The sequence below is a fragment of the Crocodylus siamensis genome, chromosome 4, assembly GCF_052110815.1.
Source record: "Crocodylus siamensis isolate JL-2025a chromosome 4, ASM5211081v1, whole genome shotgun sequence".
NCBI classification, from domain to species: Eukaryota; Metazoa; Chordata; order Crocodylia; family Crocodylidae; genus Crocodylus; species Crocodylus siamensis.
In genome coordinates, this window is record NC_143398.1 from 1,901,576 (window position 1) to 1,921,585 (window position 20,010).

Sequence of the window (20,010 nt, forward strand, 5' to 3'; positions counted from 1 at the left end):
GAGGGCCCCGACCCTGCGTAGGGCAGGAGGGTGATGCTCTCCCCTCAGCCCTGCTTGCTCCAAGCGCTACCCCCTGCCCCAGCCCCTGGTAGGAGGGGCTGCACCAGCCTCCACTGCGAGCATCTGCATCGTGGGGGGCACGGGCTCTGGGGGATGTGAGCAAGGGCAGGGACCCCTACACGCTACAGGCCGGGAGAGGCAGAAACCCAGGCCTGGAATGTCAAAGCTTTATTTAGAAAACTGTAGGAAAAGTCTGTTGGGGGCAGCGGCTGGAAGAACGTGACAGCAGGGCCCTGCCGCGGCTGAGGGGACAGCGGGCTGCATGCCCCAGCACTGCTCCGGCCTGGGGACCCTCCAGCCCAGGGCTGAGCCCCGCAAGGGGCACGGGAGGAGGCTAAGCGAAGTGGTTTCTCTGGATAGAGGTCACAAGCTGGCAGAGGGGAGATTCAGGCTAAATACTGGGAGGCGCGACTTCACGGTCAGGGCGGCTAGGAGCTGGAACCAGCTTCCAAGAGAAGTGGTGCAGGCTCCTACCCTGGGGGTGTTTAAGAGGAGGCTGGATGAACATCTTGCTGGGGTTGTTTGACCCCAGTACTCTTTCCTGCCATGGCAGGGGGTCGGACTAGATGATCTGCTCAGGTCTCTTCCGACCCTAGAAACTATCAAACTATGAGGCAGAAAGGCCCCATGAGCACCCAGGGAGGGGCGTGACAGCAGGCGGGGTCCCAGCACAACCCTGAGCTGCCAGGCATGTGGGGGGCAGTGGTCAGCCCCACGGCACAGCTGCTGGGAGCACCACGCCAGCCCCGGCAGACCTGCAGGTGCCAGAATTGGAGCTGAAGGCACAGACCTTGAAGGCTAGGCAGGCCGCAGGGAAGGGAGCGCACCCACCACGGCCCCTCCCCAGCCCAGCGGGGACAGACGAATGGGCCTGGTGTCTGGGGGAGGGGAGGGGAGGTGCCAGGACCCACGCAGCTGCCGCCGAGGAGGCCGAGACCTGGGGGGTCGTGAGCGCAGAGACAAGGCGCCGTCAGTCCGTGCCTGGAAGACCGGGGGGGCCGGGGCCGGCGCGCTGGCGGCTACTTCTTGGTGGCGCGGACACGGCCCTCGCCCTTCTCTTCGGCCTCTCGCCGCCGCACCTGCCCGTTCTTGTCGCTGCCGCCGGGGTCCCCGCTGCCGCCAGCCCCCTCCAGCCGCGGCCGGGGGCCTTTGTGCCGCCCGCTGGGGGTGCCGCCCGCCGCCCGGCTGCCCAGCGCCCGCAGGAGGTGGACGGTAGCGGCCATGAGGTACAGGGTCCACAGCAGCGTGGGGGCCGCGTAGGGGCGGCTCAGCTCGCGCACGAGCTGCAGGAGCTGCGGCAGGGGGGCCTCCGCCGGGCGCTTCAGGGGAGCCTTGTCCTGCAGGGAGGCAGACGGGGCAGCGTGAGGGGGGCTGGGCACTCCCCCGGCCTGGCACGCGGCCCCCCAGCACGGGGCCTGCCGGCGGCGCTTACCTTGAGCCCGTGCTGGCTGAGCAGGGCATCCAGCGTGGGGTCTCCCAGGGACACGGTGGGGTAGAACTGCTCCACGTGCTGCCGCCGCCACCACTGCCGTGGGGGCTCCCTGCGGGACAGGAGGACTCAGCCCAGCCCTCAGCTCCCTCCCCAGGGGGGTGGTTTTGACACACCAGCTCCCCCCCCCCCCAGAACTGGGGGAACCTGCCTTTCTGCTGCTTGTTCGGACCAGGCAGAGCCCTGGAGGCGCTGCAGGGATCACCCTGCCCGGCGCGGGGAGCTAGTCTCTGCAGGCACCGCAGCTCTGCCCAGCTCCCTCCCCTGGGCTGCGGCTGGGTCCCGACCCTATCTCCGTCCCACGCATGGTCACCCCAAGTGCTCTGTCCATGACCAGCAAGCCCAGCTCCCCCCTCCACTTCCTGGAGGCCACGGGAGACCCCCACCCCACAGCACTTACCCCTTGCTGGAGCTCTCCGTGAACCAGTACTTGTAGAGCTGGGCTCGGACGTAGGTGGGCGGCTGTGCGCTGAACGGGTAGTTGGACTTGTCCACCTGGATCAGGCGGATCACTGTGGGGACCGGGAAGTATCAGCTCAGGACCCCATGCTGTGCCTGGCCCCAGCACTATGGGGCCAGGGAATGGCAGGAGGGGCGGCTAAGGGCACACATCCAGACCTACATCCCCGCCACCCCTTGCTCACCTTCCTCCTTGCCCTGCAGCAGGCGGTGCACGAAGCTGGTGAACCAGGGGCTGTGGGTGTGGGGCCCCAGGGCCGCAAACCACATCTGCCAGTCCAGGCGGGGCTGGTGGGGGGCTACCAGGGGCGGTGCCGCGCTGATGTTCCCCGGCTTGTACATGAACTCGATCTCCTGTGGCGATGGGGCGGGGAGGTTGGCATTGCAGCCAGCGGTGGGGGCAGGTGCTGGGTCTGCCCCCTCCACCCCTTATCTGGAGGCTCCCTGCAGAGCACCCCCCCCAGCATGCATCACTGCCCCTCCCTGAAAGGCAGCTGGCTCTGGGGTGGGGGCCGCGGCAGTGGTCAAAGGTACCAAACTAAGGTGGGAAAAAGACAGCTCAGTGTGCCGTGTGCTACGGACCCAGGGTGCTACGGACCCCGGCACTAGCTTTGGCTGGGGGCGATGCATCAGCAACCTGCAACACCCCGTGTGACACAGACCCTATTAAAGCCCCTGATTCACGGCTTATAGATGCCAGGTCCTCAGAGGGGAGACCCGATGGCCCCCAAAGGCAGCAGGGTGACCTGGCCAAGCTGGGGGACTCCATTGCTCACACCCCCACTCACCGTCCAGTGCTCCATGTCGTAGCTGCCTTCCAGCACCACCTCGGGACGGCCTCCCACCCCCGTCATGCGCCGGAAGAGCCCATAGGAGTTGGCCAGCTGGTAGCGGTCCACGGCACCGAACAGCTGGTGCAGGCTGGGCCACAGCTTCCCGTTCGACTCATGCTCGATGTAGGTGAATGGTACCTGAACGGCCATGGGGAGACGGTCATGAGGCACAGATGGTTCTGGCAGCACCCACAACTGGCTGCCCCCTCAGCCCCAGACGCACTGCCCTAAGCAGAACTCGCACCCGGCACCACGGGAGCATCAGCGCTGCCGCGGACTGTGTCAGACCCATGTCCGTCGTGCCCAGATTCCAGTGTCGCATGGAGTGGAGGCTGGACAGGAGAGTGACTGGGTGCAAGCAGGGTTTCCCCTGCTCCCTCTCTCCCTTCCAGCCTCCAGCACTGAAAGTCCAGGCAATTTGATGCAAAGGCCATACCCCTCACTCCCATGCTCCATAGGTGCTTTAGTTTCCAATTCCCAGGCTAAATATTCCCACACACTGCTCCTTGCGATGCTGATACCACCGTATACTATATACCAAAGCAGGAGCCAGATCCCTGGGCTCCCATGCCCGCAGGCTTTGCGCCAGCAACCCCCACAGGCTGCAGCTTTTCCCTCTCCCCACGGTGTTCGGCAGGAGGCCGAGCCCAGCCCCGCAACCAGGTTGCCCCGTGCCCTCCCTGCTGCAGCAATGGGGTGCTGGCTGCGGGTGCAGGCACTCACCAGAGAGAGGCTGAACATCCCCAACGTGGCGGTGGTGAAGACGGCCCACTGCAGCCCAGCCCACAGCTTCCACAGGAAGCCCCGGATGCAGGCACACCTAGGGGAGCGAGCACGGGGCAGGTCTGGGTCAGATGCAGACATGTGGGAAGGGCTGCCGGCAATGCCCCCACTCCACAGCCAGCCTCACCCTGGGCATTAAGAGCCAGGGCCCTTCTGCTGTGGGGAAGTCCCAGGCTTCTGGGCTGTGCTGGTTGCCCCCTGCCCCTGTTTCTGCTCCATGTGTCAGGGGGTTTTCAAGCCTCCCCCTGAGGTGCTGGTGCTGCTGCAGCCCGGGCTGGGGATGGGGCTGGGCTGTGACAATGCTCCTGCTGACACCAACCCCGCAGGGTCCTGGCTGGAGGGTCTTGCCCCCACGCTCAGGCTGTACTGGGGCAGGGAGGGATTTCTCCCCTGCTCAGACTGATGTGCATTGAGGGGTTTTGCCTTCCTCTGCAGCAGGGGCACGGCCTGGACCTGGGCTCTCTGCAGTGCCCGAGACCCCCATGGCAGAAGAAGGACGTTGGAGGCTGCGACCCCCCAGCTTTCCCGGGCCAGGGACGATGCCTGATGCCGTGTCAGGGGTGACTGTGTCGTGTGGCTACAAGGTTGGGCACAGGTTTGTCTGGACTAGTTTGGACACGCCTGATCCTCTCTGCCAGCCCCACAGCTTTGAGGGTCTATGATTTTGGGCTCCGCAGCCTCTCCCGGATGCCTCCACCACCTCCCAGGCCCCCAGTGGTCACTTACCGGTACATGGACGAGAGGATCTCCCAGCTCAGGGAGAGCAGCCCCAACCCAATGAGAGGCAACATCACGGTCTTCAACCACTGCATGAACTCATGGTAGGTGAAAGCTAAGAGGGGGGAAGCACACAGCGGTCAGCTAGTACCAGGCGGGAGTCGACAGCCGCGGCCCCTACCACCTCACCCCCCAGGGACGCGGCGGGTTGCAGGAGCCACAGGCACTGAGCATGGATAGGGAAGTTCAGGCTGACAGCCGCCGGGCCCAGGCTGCTCGGACGTACTAGAGCTCCCACAAGCTGTTAATTTTTAAGCCTAATGATGGTGGCTTGAGTGATGCTGTATCCAAGGCCTGGGGGCAGCCTGGCCAGCCTCAACCTGGAGGGGCTCTCCAAGCATGGTCAAACTCAGGGGCTGCATCCTGCTAGTGCCCTGGGGCGCGAGGGGACACGCAGGCCCAGGTGTTGGACTTAGCAGGGCCCGCTCTGTACCGATCTTGGATTCAATGTGCTGCTTCTCCCAGTTGATGCCCAGGCCGAAGTACAGGACAGTCCCGTAGAGCAGCAGCCCGTAGACCGTGAGCTCCACCAGCCCGGAGAAGGAGGAGGACAGGCCTGGCGGCCAGGCTGCGGGGAGGAGACAGGACAAGCTGCGTCACGACGGCTGAACACTGTCAACACAGAGCCGCCCGCCAGTGTCTAAAATGCAAGCTCCCAGGGCAAGCCCTCCGTGTGGGACGCTGACTCTGAACCCTAGTGATGGCTGCTTGAGCTGGGCTGGCAGTGCTCTATCCAGCCAGGCACTCCTCCCACAACTGCCCTAGCTGCACAGGGGAAAGGACCCACCCCCACACCCATACCCAGGATCTGTGGGCACTGAGCCCAGAGGGGAACCGCCTCCCCACCCAACGGACTCACCGGTGCCGTGCCTCTTGCGGCTGCGCCCCAGCCACAGCCCCACGTGCTCATCGTCCAGCAGTGAGAAGGCCAGGACGATGGTGAGCAGGTTGAAGAAGTTGTAGTTGCCTGTGAGGATGATCAGCACCTGCAGCAAGACCTGCAGGGACACTGGGAGCTCAGAGCCCGCCCGGCCCCCTCCCACCCAGACCCTGCAGGGCAGGAGCTCTGCACAGCACTGACTGCTGCACGGCCTCCCAGCCCCATTCAATCTCTGCTGCTCAGATGCAGGTGGCAGCAGCAGGACCCTCCTCCTGCTGGCACCAGGGACCACAAGGCCAGGACTGTGGTGCAGGGAGATGCCCGGGTCTGGAGCGTGAGGGACAGGCCTGCTTTGCATTCAGCCTAGCTCCGTGGCTCTGAGCCTCAGAGGGGCTCGTAAAGGGCCTCTGGCTGTGGGTGTAGATGACAGCAGGACCCTGCTTTTGCCCTGAGACCCTCAGGCATCAGTCTGTCCCCTGCAGCAAGGCTGGGACCCACACAGCCCATGGGGCAGGCCCAGGGCCCCGGAGCCCCCAGGCCCAGCTGGACCATGCACCTGGCAGTAGAAGGCGAAGAGGCGGAGACGGCGGATGGGCGCGAAGAAGAGGGGCGGCACGGCGATCTCGATGACGTAGGTGGCCACGACGCTGAGCTTCTGGAACCAGACGGGCAGCTGGTGGGCGTACCAGGCAGCCGGCGTGGGGATGCACTGCGTCTCGTAGTGGTAGGTCAGGGCTGCGGGCACACAGCGGGCCCCCGGGGCAGGCGGTCAGAGCGGGGCAGGTGCCTGGCACGGAGGGTAGCGAGAGGGTCTGGAGCGGGAGAGGGGCAGGGCTGGGCAGGGGACAGGGTGTGGGGGCAGACGGAGGGACACCACCCACAGACCAGGCCATAGAATCGGAGTCCTAGAATTACGGGGCTGGCAGGGAGCTGCGAGGTCGCATCCCACGCAAGCCCTGCCTGAGACAGGATCAGCCCCGTCCAAGCCAGCCCAGACTTTACTGTGTGAGGCCTTGGAGCTACACGACACAGCCGTCCCCGACAGTCCCACGCATCGCCCCTGCCAAGGAAGGGGGCCGCCAACATCCTGCTGCTGCCAGGGGGGTCGTGGATGTTGCAGAGATCCCAGGCCGAGGCCCAGTGGGATCCCCCGCTGCAGAGGAAGGCAAAACCCCAGAGGGGCAGCACGGCCCAGCGGGCGCAGGGGACTGGGACTCTGCTACCAGCACCAGGGCCTGCCCGGCTGGCCCCGGCGGGGAAAGCGGGGCCCTCACCTGTGAGCCCCCACCAGGTGGGGCAGCGGCTGGTCAGCTTCACCACGCCCGAGGCGAACATGAGCCGGAAGAGCAGCCAGCGCATCAGCCAGAACGGGAGCCCGTCGTGGGGGCGCCAGGCCGTGCTGCGCCACTTCAGCAGGTGCAGCGGTGCCACCAGCACGGCCAGGAAGCCGGTCTCCAGGAGCAGGCTGTCCCTGTGGGGAGAGGAGGGGACATACCCAGGGGTCAAAGCTAGGGGCTTTGGCCAGAGGACAGGTGGGGACACGATATCCAGGGCCTGCCGGAGACCCCAGCCCCCAAAGAGCCGACGAGGGCACGTCACAAAGGGCTGTCCCCCACAAGTGGGCACTCGGGCCTCGGTGGGGGCAGGACCCGGGACCCTGCACAGAGCTGCTTCTGGAGTCCATGTCCCCACCCCTGCCCCGCCCCCGAGCAAGGGCCCCTGAAGCCCTCGTGCCAGAGCGCCAAACGCCTCCATCGTTGCGACCACGTGGCTGCCCGGGTCCAGATGCAGCCTTGACCTTGCTCGCGGAGCCGCGGGAGGCCGTGACAGCCACGCCTGCTCCTGCGTCACATCTCCACAGGCTTAGGCCACATGTAGGATGAGACGCGTCATTCCCCCCCCTTCCCCTCCCTGCCTGGGTGGGGGGCAGCGCGTTGCTGGGATCAGGGGGCTGCTCGGCCCAGGACAACACCAGCTTTGCTCTGAACTCTGGGCAGCGAGGGTGCCACGCAGCTCCCACGTGTGCACACGCACGCGGACAGGCCACCACGGGCAGGCACTTACCACTGGAAGTACAGGAACACCTGCCCCACCTGCAGAGAGAGGGAGAGGGCCGGGGTGAGAGGGCGCGGAGAAAGGGAGGCAGAGACTCCTGGCCCCGTCACTAGGATATTGCGAGGATGGGGCTGAGGCCAGCCCAGAGAAAGACGGTGCCTGCGGCCGGCGTGCCAGGGCCGGGCCGTACCAGGAGCTGCAGCAAGAAGAGCCGCCCAGCTCTGGCCTAGTGCCCGGGAGAGGTTTAGTCATTTGCTTCCAATCTGGAGAGGCCCGAGGGTGCGGGAGGCCGCAGGTGGGGGCAAGGGGCATCAGCGGGGGCAGCCTGTGCTGCACGGCCCCCAGGCTCTGCCCGCAGACCGATCGCTGCAGCTGCTCGGGAGCCCGCGGCACTGCTCCGGAGGGAGGGAGCTGGGAGAAAGTCTCTCTCCAGCCTCCCCTTAAAAGGGCAGAGGCAGCGAGTGCCCAGCCCAGCCCAGAGGAGGGAAAAGCAGGCTCTGGGGGTGCGCCGGGGGGGACCTCCCCCAGCCACACGGCTCGGCAGCCCCTGCATGCCCCAAGGGGAACGCCGGGCAGGGAGGCTCAGCTGCAGCTGGGAAGGGGCAGGGCGCTCGGCAGAGCAGCTCAGGGCCCGGGGGGCCGTGCTGCTGGGCCCAGCTCTCGCTGCCCAGCGGCACCGCGGGGGCTAACGCAACCATTAGGCTGCAGCACGAGCTCGACTCGGAAGAGAAACTGGCCCCCCCGGCCCCTGCTCCCAGCAGCTGACTCACCCGCCCGCCGGCTCCTCAGCGGGCTGCTGGGTTGCGCGACAGCGCTTCAACAGGCCACACCCGCGTGCACGTGTCGCGGAGCCCAGAACGGTGTGGTGCACGTGTCAAACAGGCTGTAACCGTGCGCATGAAGTGTGCACGCATGTTAAATGCGTGCGCGCCAGGCTGGAATGGCGTACACGTTAAACTGGCTAGCGCTGTGTGTGCGCACGTCAAAACAGGCCAGAATTGTGTATGCATGCGTGTTTTAAACAGGCGCAAATTGTGCGCGTGTGCGTTAAGCAAACTACTACTCCGCGTAGTGTTTGTGTTAAACAGGCTCTAACCGTGTACGCGCATGCGCTAGGCTAGAACCACGTGCGCACACAAATTTCAAGCGGGCTAGAACGGTGCGTGTGCACGTGCACGTGCCCGCGCGCGGCAGGCTAGTACCGCATGTCGCTGTATGTGCCCGCGTGTTTGAACCAGGCGCGCACACGCATACGCCAAACCGCGTGCCCGCGTGCGTGTGAAGCGCCGCGCGCGCGTGCGGCCCCGGGGAGGGCGGCGGTTTTGGGGGCCGCGCCCGCGTACCTGGTAGAGCGAGAGGTACAGCACCCAGAGCAGCAGGAAGACGAGGGCGTCGCGCAGGCGGTCGCACACGAGGGCGCCGAGGGAGGCCAGCAGGCCCAGCAGGCAGAGCAGCTCCATGCCCAGCTCCGTGTCCAGCCCCAGGCGCGGCCCGAGCCACAGCAGCGTGGGCGCGTCGCGCAGCTGCTCCCACAGCCGCCGGCCCGTCAGGCGCAGCGTGCGGCGCGCCGGCAGCACCCCGTCCCGGCCGTACAGCCCTGCGCACACCGCCGCCGCGTCAGGGGCTGTGCGCGCGGGGCCCCGCTCGCCTCCCCCCCGCGCGCTGCAGCGCCGCGCCGCGCCGCGCCCCCGCCCCGCCCCGTACCGGGCAGCTGGCAGTAGAGCGAGGCGAAGGCGGCGAGGTAGGCGGCGGCGAGGCCGGCCAGCAGCAGGCGGCGGGGCAGGCCCGCGGGGTCACCCATGGCGGCGGCGGCGGCGGCGGCGGCGCTGCGCGGCCCCGGGAGCCGCCCGCCGACGGGGCGGCGCCCGCGCAGGACACGCCCCCTCCGCCCCGCGGCGCACGTCAGCGCGCGCGGCGCACGTCACCCGCGCGCGGGAAGCGCGAAACGGCCGCCGCGCGGGGGCCGACGGGAGCGGCCCCACCCTCCGGTGCCGGTGAGTGCGCGGGGCGGTCCGCGCCCCCCACCAGTGCGGTGGTGCCCCCCCTCCCACCGCCTCATGGTACACCCCGGGGTGCTCCCCCCGCCTCCTCCACCCCGTGGCACTGTCCAGGCCCCCCCCCCCCAGCCCCACGGTACAGCCCGCACCCCGCCATGCTTCATGGAACAGCCCAGGCCCGCTGTGCCCCCCTCCCGCCAGGTTCCGGCCGGCACCCCCGCCCCCACCCCCGCGGCGGAAGGCCCCGTGTGCGCGCGCACGCGTGTGCGGGGCAGGGCGGTGCCGACCCCGCCTCGCTTCCCCCCTCCGGCAGCTCCGGCGGCGCCCCCCGGCCCCAGCCGGCTGGCGCGATGGACGACGCGGAGTCGCGCTTCCTGCACCTGCAGCAGCCCATCCGCGACCTCACCAAGAACTGGGAGGTGGACGTGGCGGCGCAGCTGGGCGAGTACCTGGAGGAGGTGCGGCGCGCGGGGCCGTGGCGCGGGGCCGTGGCGCGGGGCCCGGTGCGAGAGCCTGCCGGACCGGGCGGCTCGCGCCACGCGTCCGCGCCGTGGCCGGCAGCCCCTGCTCCTCTCCCCCCTGCAGCTGGACCAGATCTGCATCTCCTTCGACGGTGGCAGGACCACCATGAACTTCATCGAGGCGGCGCTGCTCATCCAGGGCTCCGCCTGCATCTACAGCAGGAAGGTGAGCGCCCGGAGCCGGGTCGCGGGCACTGGGGCGCTTCGCCAGGCGCGGCCGCCTCCGGCCCTGGTCTTGCTCCGCGGAAGCTGCGTCTGGGGTTCTGCCGCCGGGAGAAAACCCCTTCCAGGGGCTGGGTTGGGGGAGAAGATGGCCTGGGGGGAGCGTCGTCGGGGCCCAGCCCTAAGGCCCGTTGCTTTATCCGGCAGGTGGAATATCTCTACTCGCTGGTCTACCAGGCCCTTGACTTCATCTCCAACAAGAAGTAAGTCAGGGCCTGAGTAAGTCTCCTGCCGACTGGGCTCAGCGCCCCTCGTGTTGGCAGCACAGGTCTGCCTTGGTGCCGTGCCACGTGCCTCTGGGAGCATCCTCCCTGCCGCGTGCCCCCTGCTGTCCCCGGCGCTGCCCGAAGCGCTCCCCATGTTGTCTTGGGGCTGGTGCCGGCTGTGGCTCTTACCAAAAGCCTGGAAGGGCGAGGCTCTGACCGCCGTGGTGTGAAGCTGCCACCAGGCTCCTGCCCCGTCGCTGACTTCTGCAGTGAAACCTACTGTATCGGAGCTGGCACCCGCGTGCCGGGACAGGCCCTTGCTGCGCCCTGTTGGGTTGGGCCCGGTGGGATTGGCCCTGCGGCGGGCGGCTGGTGCATCGGAGCTGCTGCAGTTGGGTGACGGTGACTGTTGTGGAGCCAGACCTGGTCTCCCCTTCCCTCCTCATCACATGTTTCCTGGCTCTGAAATGTCCTGATGGACCAGCTCATGCTGCAGCCTGATGCCGCGGGCCACCGGGGACTGCAGCCGGCGGCTCTTGCACGGTGCTGCCTCCACAGCCGTGCGTCCGGCGCATTTTGTGGCCACCCCGCACCTCTGCCCCGTCTGCCAGCAGGGAGAGACCCTGGCACACGCCTGCCTCCAGCGCGGCAGGCTGCGGCCTTGCTTCCTCCTCTGGATCCCGCTGCCGTCTGTGCCCCTTGCTGGGGGACGGCTCTGCGTTGGCTGTCCCTGGAGAAGCTGTGTGCCCACTGGGGGACTCGCCCTCTTCATTTGCCCTGTCTCTCCTGGGCGACCGAGGCCAGGCCTGTCTCTGACACGTTTGCTCGTGGGAAGGGCCAGAGATGCCTGGCAGCTGCACGCGTTGCCTGCCCTGGAGCTGGGGGAGATGGGCCGCGATTTCCTCAGTGCTGTTGGTTAGGGTCGCACCAATGCCCCAGTCACAGCCCCAGGGAACTTCTCTGCTGGCAGTGACAGTTTCAGACTCCCGCACTCTCTTATTTTCCCTCCTGACCCAGGCGGGACAAGCAGCCTACGTCAATGGGAGAGGACGGCCACGATGCTGACGCCACCATTAGGACCAGGATGGAGGAGGAAGAGGTAGGAGGGCTGGTGTGGGGCAGGCGAGCCCTCGCTGCGTCGGGGAGGTCCAAGATCATCCTCGGCTGTCAGCAGCTTCTTGCGGACTGTCCAGTGCTCTTGGCCGCGTGCAAGAGCTCTCTGGGGGCTCAGTGGATACCAGCAAACTCGCCTGTCAGCATCCCAGACGTGCTGTCTCCACCCAGCTCTCCAGGCCCTGTGCTGGCCTGCTCAGTGCTCGGTTTCTCTCTGCACAGTTCCTCTCACTGGATGACATTCAGAATGAGTCTGCAGCCAACGTGAACATGAGGAAGGACCATTCGCACAGTGTAAGAGATCCCATTTCCAGCCTTGGCTTCTTGTACCCCCTTCCTGGCAGGGGGTTTTGGGTGGATCCCACCTCAGCTGGGAGCACGGGCAGCTGAGCCCCTTGGGCTGCGCGGTGCACTCCTCGCACAGGGCTGGGGGGAGGGAGCCAGAAACCTTGGCCATTGGCTGTTGGGGGGTGAGGGAGCCTTCGGAGCTCCCGGCTTGGGCCTGTGGTGTCCTGGCAGGATGGAGCGACAGGACGATCACGCAGCCTTGTCTTCACAGACCGTGAACATCGTCCCCTTGACTCCCATGGCCCTGGTGCCTCCGGAGGAGGCCGAGAAGAAGGGCAACCCCCTGTTCAGGTAGAGTTTAACCTCATGGTGCCTTTCCATCACTGCCTTCGTGATGGGCTTGGGGGAGGCACCGGGGCCCCACGTGGTGTGGTGCTGGGTGCCTGCAGGAGTGGGCAGACACGGGGCTGGGTTCCAGGGTGATCCCTGCAGCCCCGTGTTCTGTGCCGGCTGGGATGGGACACAGGGTCTGCCCATAATGGGTCTCTCCTCCTCCTAACACCCATGCTGTGTGCAAGAACCCCCTGTTCTGCCTGTCCTCAATCGCTGCCATGCCCCAGCTCCTGGGAGCTCCCCTCACACGAGTCTTCCCCTTCTCAGCCGGAAGGGAGAGATCCTGGCCAGCCGGAAGGATTTCCGCGTGAACACGTGCACCCCTCACCCCAGCGGAGCCTTCATGCTGGAGCTGGCCGGCCTCTCGCCCATGCAGCACCTACAGGCGCGGGGCCAGGACGGGAACCTTGGCATGGCGGCAGGTATGCAGCTGGGTTGTTGTGATCAGTCCCAGCCCCGCGTGGTTTGTTTTCATCCCTGGCTATTAGCGCGTGGTACTTAAGCATAAAGAAATGATGCAGGGAACGTAGCTAGAGGCTTGGATCGCGCTTGGCTGGCTGATCAGCCCCGCAGGGGTTGCGTGTAGGCAATGAGTGAGAACAGGGTGCGCTCCATGTACCTGGGTTTTGCTTTGGGCAACTGTAGAAACCAGCCGGTTGTAACGGCTGTGTAAGAAACCGGGCACCAGTGACTGGGCAAATCCCCACGGAGGTGCAGCACTGGGATGTGTGTCCTTTGCTGTTAGACCTTCATTCAAACCTCCCTGTCTTCTTGGAAGATGTCGCTTACCCTCTTCCAGGTGCGATGTGCAAGAGGATGGGAACTCCCTGCTTGTTATATTTTTAGCAGCCTGACCCAGCCCGGTCTCTTCCTAAGGAAGGGGGAAACTCGGGTAGAAGCAGAGGCCTCATTACACTGAGGAGAAGTGGGGTTAAGGGGAAGGGGAGGCCTTCTTGAGCCATGGTTTTGCCAAAGTCTTAGCAAGACCATGTCAGGAGCACAGGGCCTCTGGCCTGTCCCAGAGTGTGGCCTATCCAAGCGGGGTGAGGTGGGGGAACCGATGGATTGCAAAACAAGCTCCTTTGGTTTTCAATGTGTTGGTTTATTGCTACGTAAATGATAACTGCGTTTTTTTAAAAAAATATAAACCTTATTTCAGTGAGGTTTGACTTTTAACGCAAAGTAAATTCAGGCCAAACAAGCACGCACTCATTACCGTGTCTTGAATGTGGCAACCATCAATCCTCTGGCATCATGGTGTAAACACAAGGGCCACCCAGACTTCTGATGCATGTGCCTGGGCAGGAATTTTTGGAGGAGCAGAAGCTTCCCTTCCCAGACCTGCCATCCTCCTTTAAAGCTGTTGAGACAGAATCCAAAGACCAGACTGAGTCCAGATGTTTGGTGCCTCCGTGGCTGTAGTTGTATAACTGTCTGGGAATTGAGAAGTGGTGCAGGCTCCTACCCTGGGGCTCTTTAAGAGGAGGTTAGATGAACATTTTGCTGGGGTCATTTGACCCCAGTAATCTTTCCTGCCATGGCAGGGGGTCGGACTAGATGATCTGCTCAGGTCCCTTCCAACCCTAGAAACTATGAAACTATGAACCCAGGTCTCCTGCATGGTAGGCATGGGTTATACCACCAAACCACAGGGGACTCCAACAGCTTTAATATTGAAATAAGAAATAAATGGGCTGAGTCTCCCTTGCAAAACTGAGCCATGGGCTGTGGAATTGAGGAGGGGGGGAAGGATATGTCTGACCTTCGAGGTTGAGCTTTACAAACACGGCAGTCGGTCCCGCGTGCTGGATGAGGGCAGTAGGGACGGGGCTGGCCACATGGTGCAGGTGACCGTGGATGTTGCTGCAGATGTTGAGTCCTAGAGAAGTGGGGCTGGCAGGGCGCTCCAGAAGTCACCTAGTCCAACCCCCTGCCTGAGGCAGGATCAGCCCTGTCCAAACCAGCCCAGACAATTCCATCATCTAACCTCTTAGTAAAACTACTGTGACTGCTCACACAGCACCAGGCATCGCACCTGAACCTGCCCCAGGTAAAGCAGGGGGGGCTGCAGCTAGGACTCTCCAGAGGTCCCAGACAGAGGCCGTGCCCCCTGCTACAAGGGAAGGCAAAACCCCCTGAATCCATACCAGTCTGATTGGGGGGAAATTCCTTCCTGACCCAATGCAGCGTCAGCCTGAGCCTGAGGGGAGGACCCTCTAGCCAGGACCCTGCAGATTTAAGTCCCAGTGAGATTATTGGCACAGCTGGTCACATCCCTCCTCTGTTATCCCTCCAGCTGTTTCTAGCTTCCCTGTCCTCAAGCTCAGAGTCTTCTTGTCTGCTTTATGCATTTATTTAAATCCAGTCATCGTCTGAATGCCGCTACTCAACACCGGCTGCGAGCAAGGAGTCAGCCGAGTCATAACGTGTGGTAGATCCCTCCCTGTTACCGAACTAAAATCGTGCTGTGCTCACTCCCATTTTTCCTTAGCCCTGACAGGACCGCAGCCTGCCGCCCCGGGGGGCGGAGACGGGTCCAGGGAGGTCAGTGTCTGCGAGGCCCCCATCCCAGTCCTGAACTTTTCAGATGATGGAGGTGAGGCATGCTGCCTGCAAGCTGAGCACAAACTGGGGTTCCCGTGTCTTGGGGGGGTACTGTGCTGACAGAGAGAGTGCTTGGGGGCTGGTTCTCCAGCACAGAGGCTGACTGATGCTGTAATCCTCTAGTCCTGTCCTGTGCTGGAGGAGGGAAGTGGGTGCACTGAGCCCTGCATCACCGGGATGGAAGTGTTTGCTTCTCTCCCCATCCCCAGGCTTTGAAGGTGTCCTGCTTGGAGGGACATAAGCACCTGTCCTCCCCCAGGACAGGCTTCAGGCAGGACGTGGGAGCTCGCTGGGGCTCTCCTTGCTTGGATGGGGAGGGGTGTTTCCTCCCAAGGAGTTAACCATGCTTCCCCTACCAGGTGCAGCGGCTCCTGAGTATGGTGCTGACGACAATGGAGGTAGTGACGGTGGCGGTGGTTTCCTGCCTGATGTCCCGGAGGAGGACGGGGAGGTAGCTCCAGCTGTGGTCGAGCACTTTGAGCAGCAGAAAGTAGGGGCCGTGTCAGGGTTCCTGGGCAAGGTGGGGAGCTGGGACTTGCTCCTGCTGTATCGCTCATGGTGCTGCTTGTTCCGTCTCCTAGTGTGCTTCCCAGACAAAGGGCTACATGCTGCGGGAGAGGGCCACTGCCATGGACCACAGCACGCACATAAAGGTAAGAGGTTGTGGTGCACCAGTAGGGAAAGGACCGGTCCCTGCCAGCACTGGCCCATTTGGAGGCAAGTGCAGAAGGCACCTATGGCTGCCCCTACTTCCCTGCTGATGCCGGGGGCAGCTGCAGCCGGGCACAGACCCTGCAGCCATTGGCGGTGGCCACGGAGCTGGATGACTGCATCGTTGTTGGTGCCAAGCGGGTGGCAGGGGTGGGATCAGGATTAGATGGCCCGGGCACCTTTTCTCCATGCTTGCCTTCTCTGCACCAGGAGATGCTGGATCCGTGGCGGAGCCTCGACCCTTTCAGCAACTCTGAGGACAAGCCCTTTAAAAAAGGTGAGGCAGGGGTAGCTGCCTCTGGGCTTTAGTCTCTGCTTGGCTGTGGCTCCATCCAGGTCAGCCTGGCCCTGGCCTTGCTCTATGGAAGCAGGAAGTGGAGGCAGCAGCTGCCTAGTGCATCCCTCTCCCCTGCCCGTGGCTTATCTCGCCCCCTTCTCCCCTGACTCCAGGGAGACCCTTCTCAGTGCCGCGTGGCCTGGACGACCAGCCTGGCAGCAAGCGGAAGAGGCGGTTCAGCAAACTGCAGGACTTTATGAAGTGGTTCACAGCCACCCGTGAGTACCGCGCTCCAGTTCTCCAGCCCGTAGACCCCCGCATCTTCCACCAGCCTCCTGGTGACCCAATCTGGCAGCAGCTGCAAGGGGGGGCGCGATGACGGAGCCGTCCTCCGGCCAGGTCTAACTGCAGCTGTGTTTGGCCTCTCTAGAGCACAATGGAGCTGACAGCAGAAGGACAAGAGTAAAAGGGCCCACGTTCGCTGGTGAGTGGCCTGGGTATACTTGGCCTCCCCCCCCCCAACTAACATCCCATCCTCCAGCAAACCTCTGCCAAAGCAGCTCTCGCATGGGGGTGGTGGGGCCCATGCAGCTGCCTGCTGCAGGGGTGCTCTGGCAGGCCTAGCTACTACCTGTGGTGCCCGCCCTGGGCTGGGGCTCCCCTTCCACCTGGGATGAGGATGGAGCCTATGTGGCCTGTGAGACTGCAGCCAACCTGGGGTGTTTTCTGGGGTCCATGGGAGCAGCAGGGGTTCTGGTTGGGCTGGGGCTCTGTCTCCCTCCCAGCCAGGGCAACGGCCAAGCTTCTGTCGTGTCTCGTGCAGATCTGGAGGTTATGTACTGGAGGCAGCTGCGGGAGCGGATGAACATGCAGAGGAAGCTGCAGAGGAGGATGGTAAGGGGGGAGCTGCATGGGGCAGGGGCTCCAGTCCCTGGCCCATCTGCTGGGTCTGGGCATGTGGCGCAGAGAGGGTAGGCTGCACTGCAGCCAGGGGCTTTCCCAGGGGAGCTCTCCAGGGGCAGGGCTGAATGAGCACCGAGGCTGAGCGGCCAGGCTGGTGGTGATGCCTGTGCCTCTCGCTCACCCGCCTGCCAGGGGCTGCAGCTGCTGAACCGGCTGCCGGAGGATCAGGCTGACGAGCCGGAGGAGGAGCTGCCTGCTGTGGAGGCGGAGCGGGAGGACAACTACCTGGACCATGATGACGGCGAGGCAGGTGTGGTCACACCCAGCGGGGGCTGCTGGGCATGCAGGGAATCGACCCAGCACCGGGGTTTTGTGAGTGGCCCTGGCTCTGCCAGCGCTAGGTTGGAGCACAGACACCTCCTGTGCCAGCTGTTCACAGCCCTGTTGTGTGGGGCCAAGCTGAGCTGGCGAGGAGGCTCCGGGTTGAAACAAGCCCAGGCTTTTCTGAACTAGCTGCTCTGGACCAGCTTCTGCGGAGGGGGCTGGGCCCAGGCAGGCTCTAGGGTCCTGAGTCCTTGCCCTGGGCTGCAGGCTGAGGCCAGACAAGTACGATGGCCGTGCAAGGGCCCTGACCTGGGTTCTCTCCCCTGCAGATGACTTCCTGGAGCCCGAGAACATCCCGCTGGAGCCCCTCGTGGAGCTGGCCGAGGGTGTGCCAGGTAACATACCCTCCCCAGTGCCCACCGCTCTCTTCCTGCAGACCTGGCCATGGGCACGGCCTGGCTCAGGCTGGGAGGCACCGACAGCACCGGCTGCTGCTAGGTGGACCCTGTAGTGCTCGGGATGGGGGAGCCTGCAAGAAATAGGCACAGAACTGCAGCATCTGGGATGCTCCGCTGGAACGAAGAGGGGCAGGGAGCTGCGTGGGGGCTCATATGGCCCCTGCTGCTCGAGCGCACGGTGGAGGGTGAGACCCCAGGGGAAGGAGAAACTGGCAGTGCCTTGAAGGGGGGAAGCAGTGGCCCTGCTGCACCCACCCAGCGCGCTCGCTACAGCTTGCCCTGTACCTCCAGGCCCCACAGACATCCCCGAGTCGCTGAGCTACGAGGAGCTAGTGCGGAAGAATGTGGTACGTAGCCTCCTCCTGTGGGGTGGTGATGGGGGGAGCCAGACTCCCACCCCAACCTGCCCATCGCCCCTTCTCCCCCCACCCATCTTGCCACTGCACTCAGTGGCCTGGGGCTCCCTGCTTGGGGCCAAGCAGGAATGACTTGCAGGCAGACCTTAGCTCAACCCCATGTCCCACCAGTTGCAGCCCCAGGGCTCTGCCTGCCATGGTCAGACCTCAGCACCTGCTAAGCCCCTTTGCATCGCCCCACTTCCAGCTGTCCTGGCATGTGCCCCCAGCACGGTCCCTCAGTCCAAGCCAGGCAGAGGGGGCTGGGCTGTGCCCCGCCGTGCTGATCCCGCCTCCTCTCTCCTAGGAGCTATTCATAGCCAACTCCCAGAAGTACGCACGGGAGACCGTGCTGTCCCGGCGCATCTGCGACTGGGAGGACAAGATGGGACCACTGCTGCAGGAGCAGGTGAGACCCTTTCCCTGCCTGCCCGCCCGGGGGCAGAGAGCCAGGGAGGGTTGGGCCCTGCTCTGGCTCTAGAGCCCAGTCCTGATGGGGCCTGCTCTAGGCTGGTTCCCCCAGCCAGGCTGGATGCTGTAACCCTCGGGGCCCAGGGGCTGTAACCCTATGCCTAGGGGCCCCAGCCTGGTCCCCTGAGCATAGGGGTGATGCCCGCTTCTCCATCGCAGGAGGACCGCACCGTCTTTGACATCCACAGTTATGGGGACCGGCTGGCGTCGCGCTTTGAGCGCACGGGGGAATGGCGCTCCTTCGCCAGCCTAGTGGCTGGGCAGCCGGCCTTCGAAGTGTGTCGCTACATGCTGGCCTCGCTGCAGCTGGTGAGTGCTGGGGGAGGTATCTGCCTGTCTCAGGACCCCTGTGACTCAGGGCAGGTCAGCCGCTCTGCTCCCTGCCACAGCCACGTCATAGAAATCATAGAGAAGTGACGGGCACAGGGCTGGCAGGGAGCTACAGGGTCATGTCCAGTCCCAGCCCTGCCTGAAGCAGGATCAGCTCTGTCCAAAGAAGCCCAGACAAACCGCATGTCCGACCTCAGAGCTGCATGACAAAGCCCCAGACATCGCCCCTGCATCTACCAACGGCCTGCTGCCGCCAGGGGGGTCATAAGTGCTGCAGAGACCCCAGGCCGAGGCCGTGCCCCGCGGCATAGGAAGGCAAAACCCCCCAGTGCGACGAGTCTGAGCGGGGGGGAAATCCCTTCCTGCCCCAGTGCAGCGTGGGGCTGAGCCTGAGACCCTCCAGCCAGGACCCTGCGGGGTTGGTGCCAGCAGGAGCATTGGCACAGCCCAGCCCCACCCCTAGCCCCAGCCTAGGTGGCAGCAGCATCCAGCACCCCTGGGGGAGGATTGCCCCCCCACCCTGTCCTGCTCCATCTGAGGGGGGAGGGGGGGTGTTAAGTAGTACAGCCCAGAAGCCTGGGACAGACACCCCACAGCAGAGCACAGGCATCACTATGCCTGGATCCTTCCCACTCCAGCCTTTCTGGGTGCTGGGGGTTGCTGATCCACCTGCCAGCACTGGTTTGCTCCAGTGTCGGAAATGGCGCTGGAAGACCCAGGCCTCCTACGGGTGGTTGGACGGTCTCCAACAGAAACTGTCCTGTGCAGGCCCCAGGTCCTCCCCACTCATTCATATCAGGGGGCTGATAAGGTCACAGCTCCACGCTTGGACTCAGGTCCCCACCACAGCCTGGTACTGCAGATTTGACTTGGTGCCCCAAGAGCTGCAGCTGGTACTAAGACACCCTGACCCCTTCCCCCACACAGGCCAACGACTACACGGTGGAGGTGGCGCAGGAGCCTGGGCTGGAGGAAGCCGTGGACACCATGCGGTTGCGCCTGCTCACGCAGGAGCGGGCCCACGAGCGTTTCCATACCTACACAGCTCCATCCGTCTCTAGCACCTGACGGCCTCCCCGGGTGGCCGCGGTCCTGCCCCCTGTACAGTGAGCCTCTTGGACATCCCTATTTCCCCGCTCAGCTGGGGGCCCTACCCTTACTCTCCACCCCCTTGTGCAATAAATTGGCTGTTTTGTACCAGCTGTCTCCATGCTTGTGGGTAGGGGCTGGTTGCTCACGCTCACAAAGCCCCATCCATCACCCTGCACTGTGCCCAGCTTCCCACCTTGTACCCCAGGCTCCTGGTTGGGGCGGAGGAAGGGACAGCCCCACCAGGGGAGACGCCTTGTTGGACCTAGTGCTGGCCACGGGTGATGACCTGGTGAGGGGGCTGTGGGTGCTCGACCACGTGGGTGACAGCGATCATCGCCTGCTGGGATTCACCATCCAGCGCAAGGTGGC

The 20,010-nt window shown here is 64.5% G+C and overlaps 2 protein-coding genes across 2 annotated transcripts; one reads left to right on the top strand and one right to left on the bottom strand.

Moving 5' to 3' along the window:
- Positions 1-213: 213 nt before the first annotated feature.
- LMF2 (lipase maturation factor 2) lies at positions 214-9,226 on the bottom strand. The gene is made up of 14 exons (XM_090041397.1): positions 9,041-9,226; positions 8,680-8,933; positions 7,346-7,374; positions 6,556-6,752; positions 5,838-6,016; positions 5,261-5,399; positions 4,835-4,969; positions 4,351-4,456; positions 3,565-3,661; positions 2,797-2,979; positions 2,194-2,362; positions 1,950-2,061; positions 1,493-1,601; positions 214-1,397 (listed from the first exon to the last, which is right to left on the bottom strand). Exons 1-14 carry the CDS (start codon positions 9,135-9,137, stop codon positions 1,080-1,082), a joined length of 2,124 nt encoding a protein of 707 aa, XP_089897523.1. The 5' UTR covers positions 9,138-9,226; the 3' UTR covers positions 214-1,079.
- Positions 9,197-19,755, top strand: NCAPH2 (non-SMC condensin II complex subunit H2). Its single transcript, XM_090041398.1, has 21 exons — positions 9,197-9,330; positions 9,647-9,791; positions 9,919-10,020; positions 10,224-10,279; positions 11,300-11,381; positions 11,618-11,689; positions 11,955-12,034; positions 12,344-12,498; positions 14,568-14,672; positions 15,040-15,170; positions 15,262-15,333; positions 15,602-15,668; positions 15,842-15,946; positions 16,099-16,152; positions 16,492-16,562; positions 16,764-16,881; positions 17,225-17,290; positions 17,645-17,700; positions 18,056-18,157; positions 18,379-18,528; positions 19,477-19,755. Exons 2-21 carry the CDS (start codon positions 9,684-9,686, stop codon positions 19,615-19,617), a joined length of 1,893 nt encoding a protein of 630 aa, XP_089897524.1. The 5' UTR covers positions 9,197-9,330; positions 9,647-9,683; the 3' UTR covers positions 19,618-19,755.
- Positions 19,756-20,010: the final 255 nt, after the last annotated feature.

Excerpts from the sequence above, each read along its gene's own strand:
- LMF2 (XM_090041397.1), bottom strand. The coding sequence starts at position 9,137 with ATGGGTGACCCCGCGGGCCTGCCCCGCCGCCTGCTGCTGGCCGGCCTC. Across the intron at positions 4,970-5,260 it reads CCGCAAGAGGCACGGCACCG|CCTGGCCGCCAGGCCTGTCC; the intron begins GTGAGTCCGTTG and ends TCCTCCCCGCAG. Across the intron at positions 2,363-2,796 it reads ACGACATGGAGCACTGGACG|GAGATCGAGTTCATGTACAA; the intron begins GTGAGTGGGGGT and ends CCATCGCCACAG.
- NCAPH2 (XM_090041398.1), top strand. The coding sequence starts at position 9,684 with ATGGACGACGCGGAGTCGCGCTTCCTGCACCTGCAGCAGCCCATCCGC. Across the intron at positions 15,947-16,098 it reads GAAGTGGTTCACAGCCACCC|AGCACAATGGAGCTGACAGC; the intron begins GTGAGTACCGCG and ends TGGCCTCTCTAG. Across the intron at positions 16,563-16,763 it reads GGAAGCTGCAGAGGAGGATG|GGGCTGCAGCTGCTGAACCG; the intron begins GTAAGGGGGGAG and ends CCCGCCTGCCAG.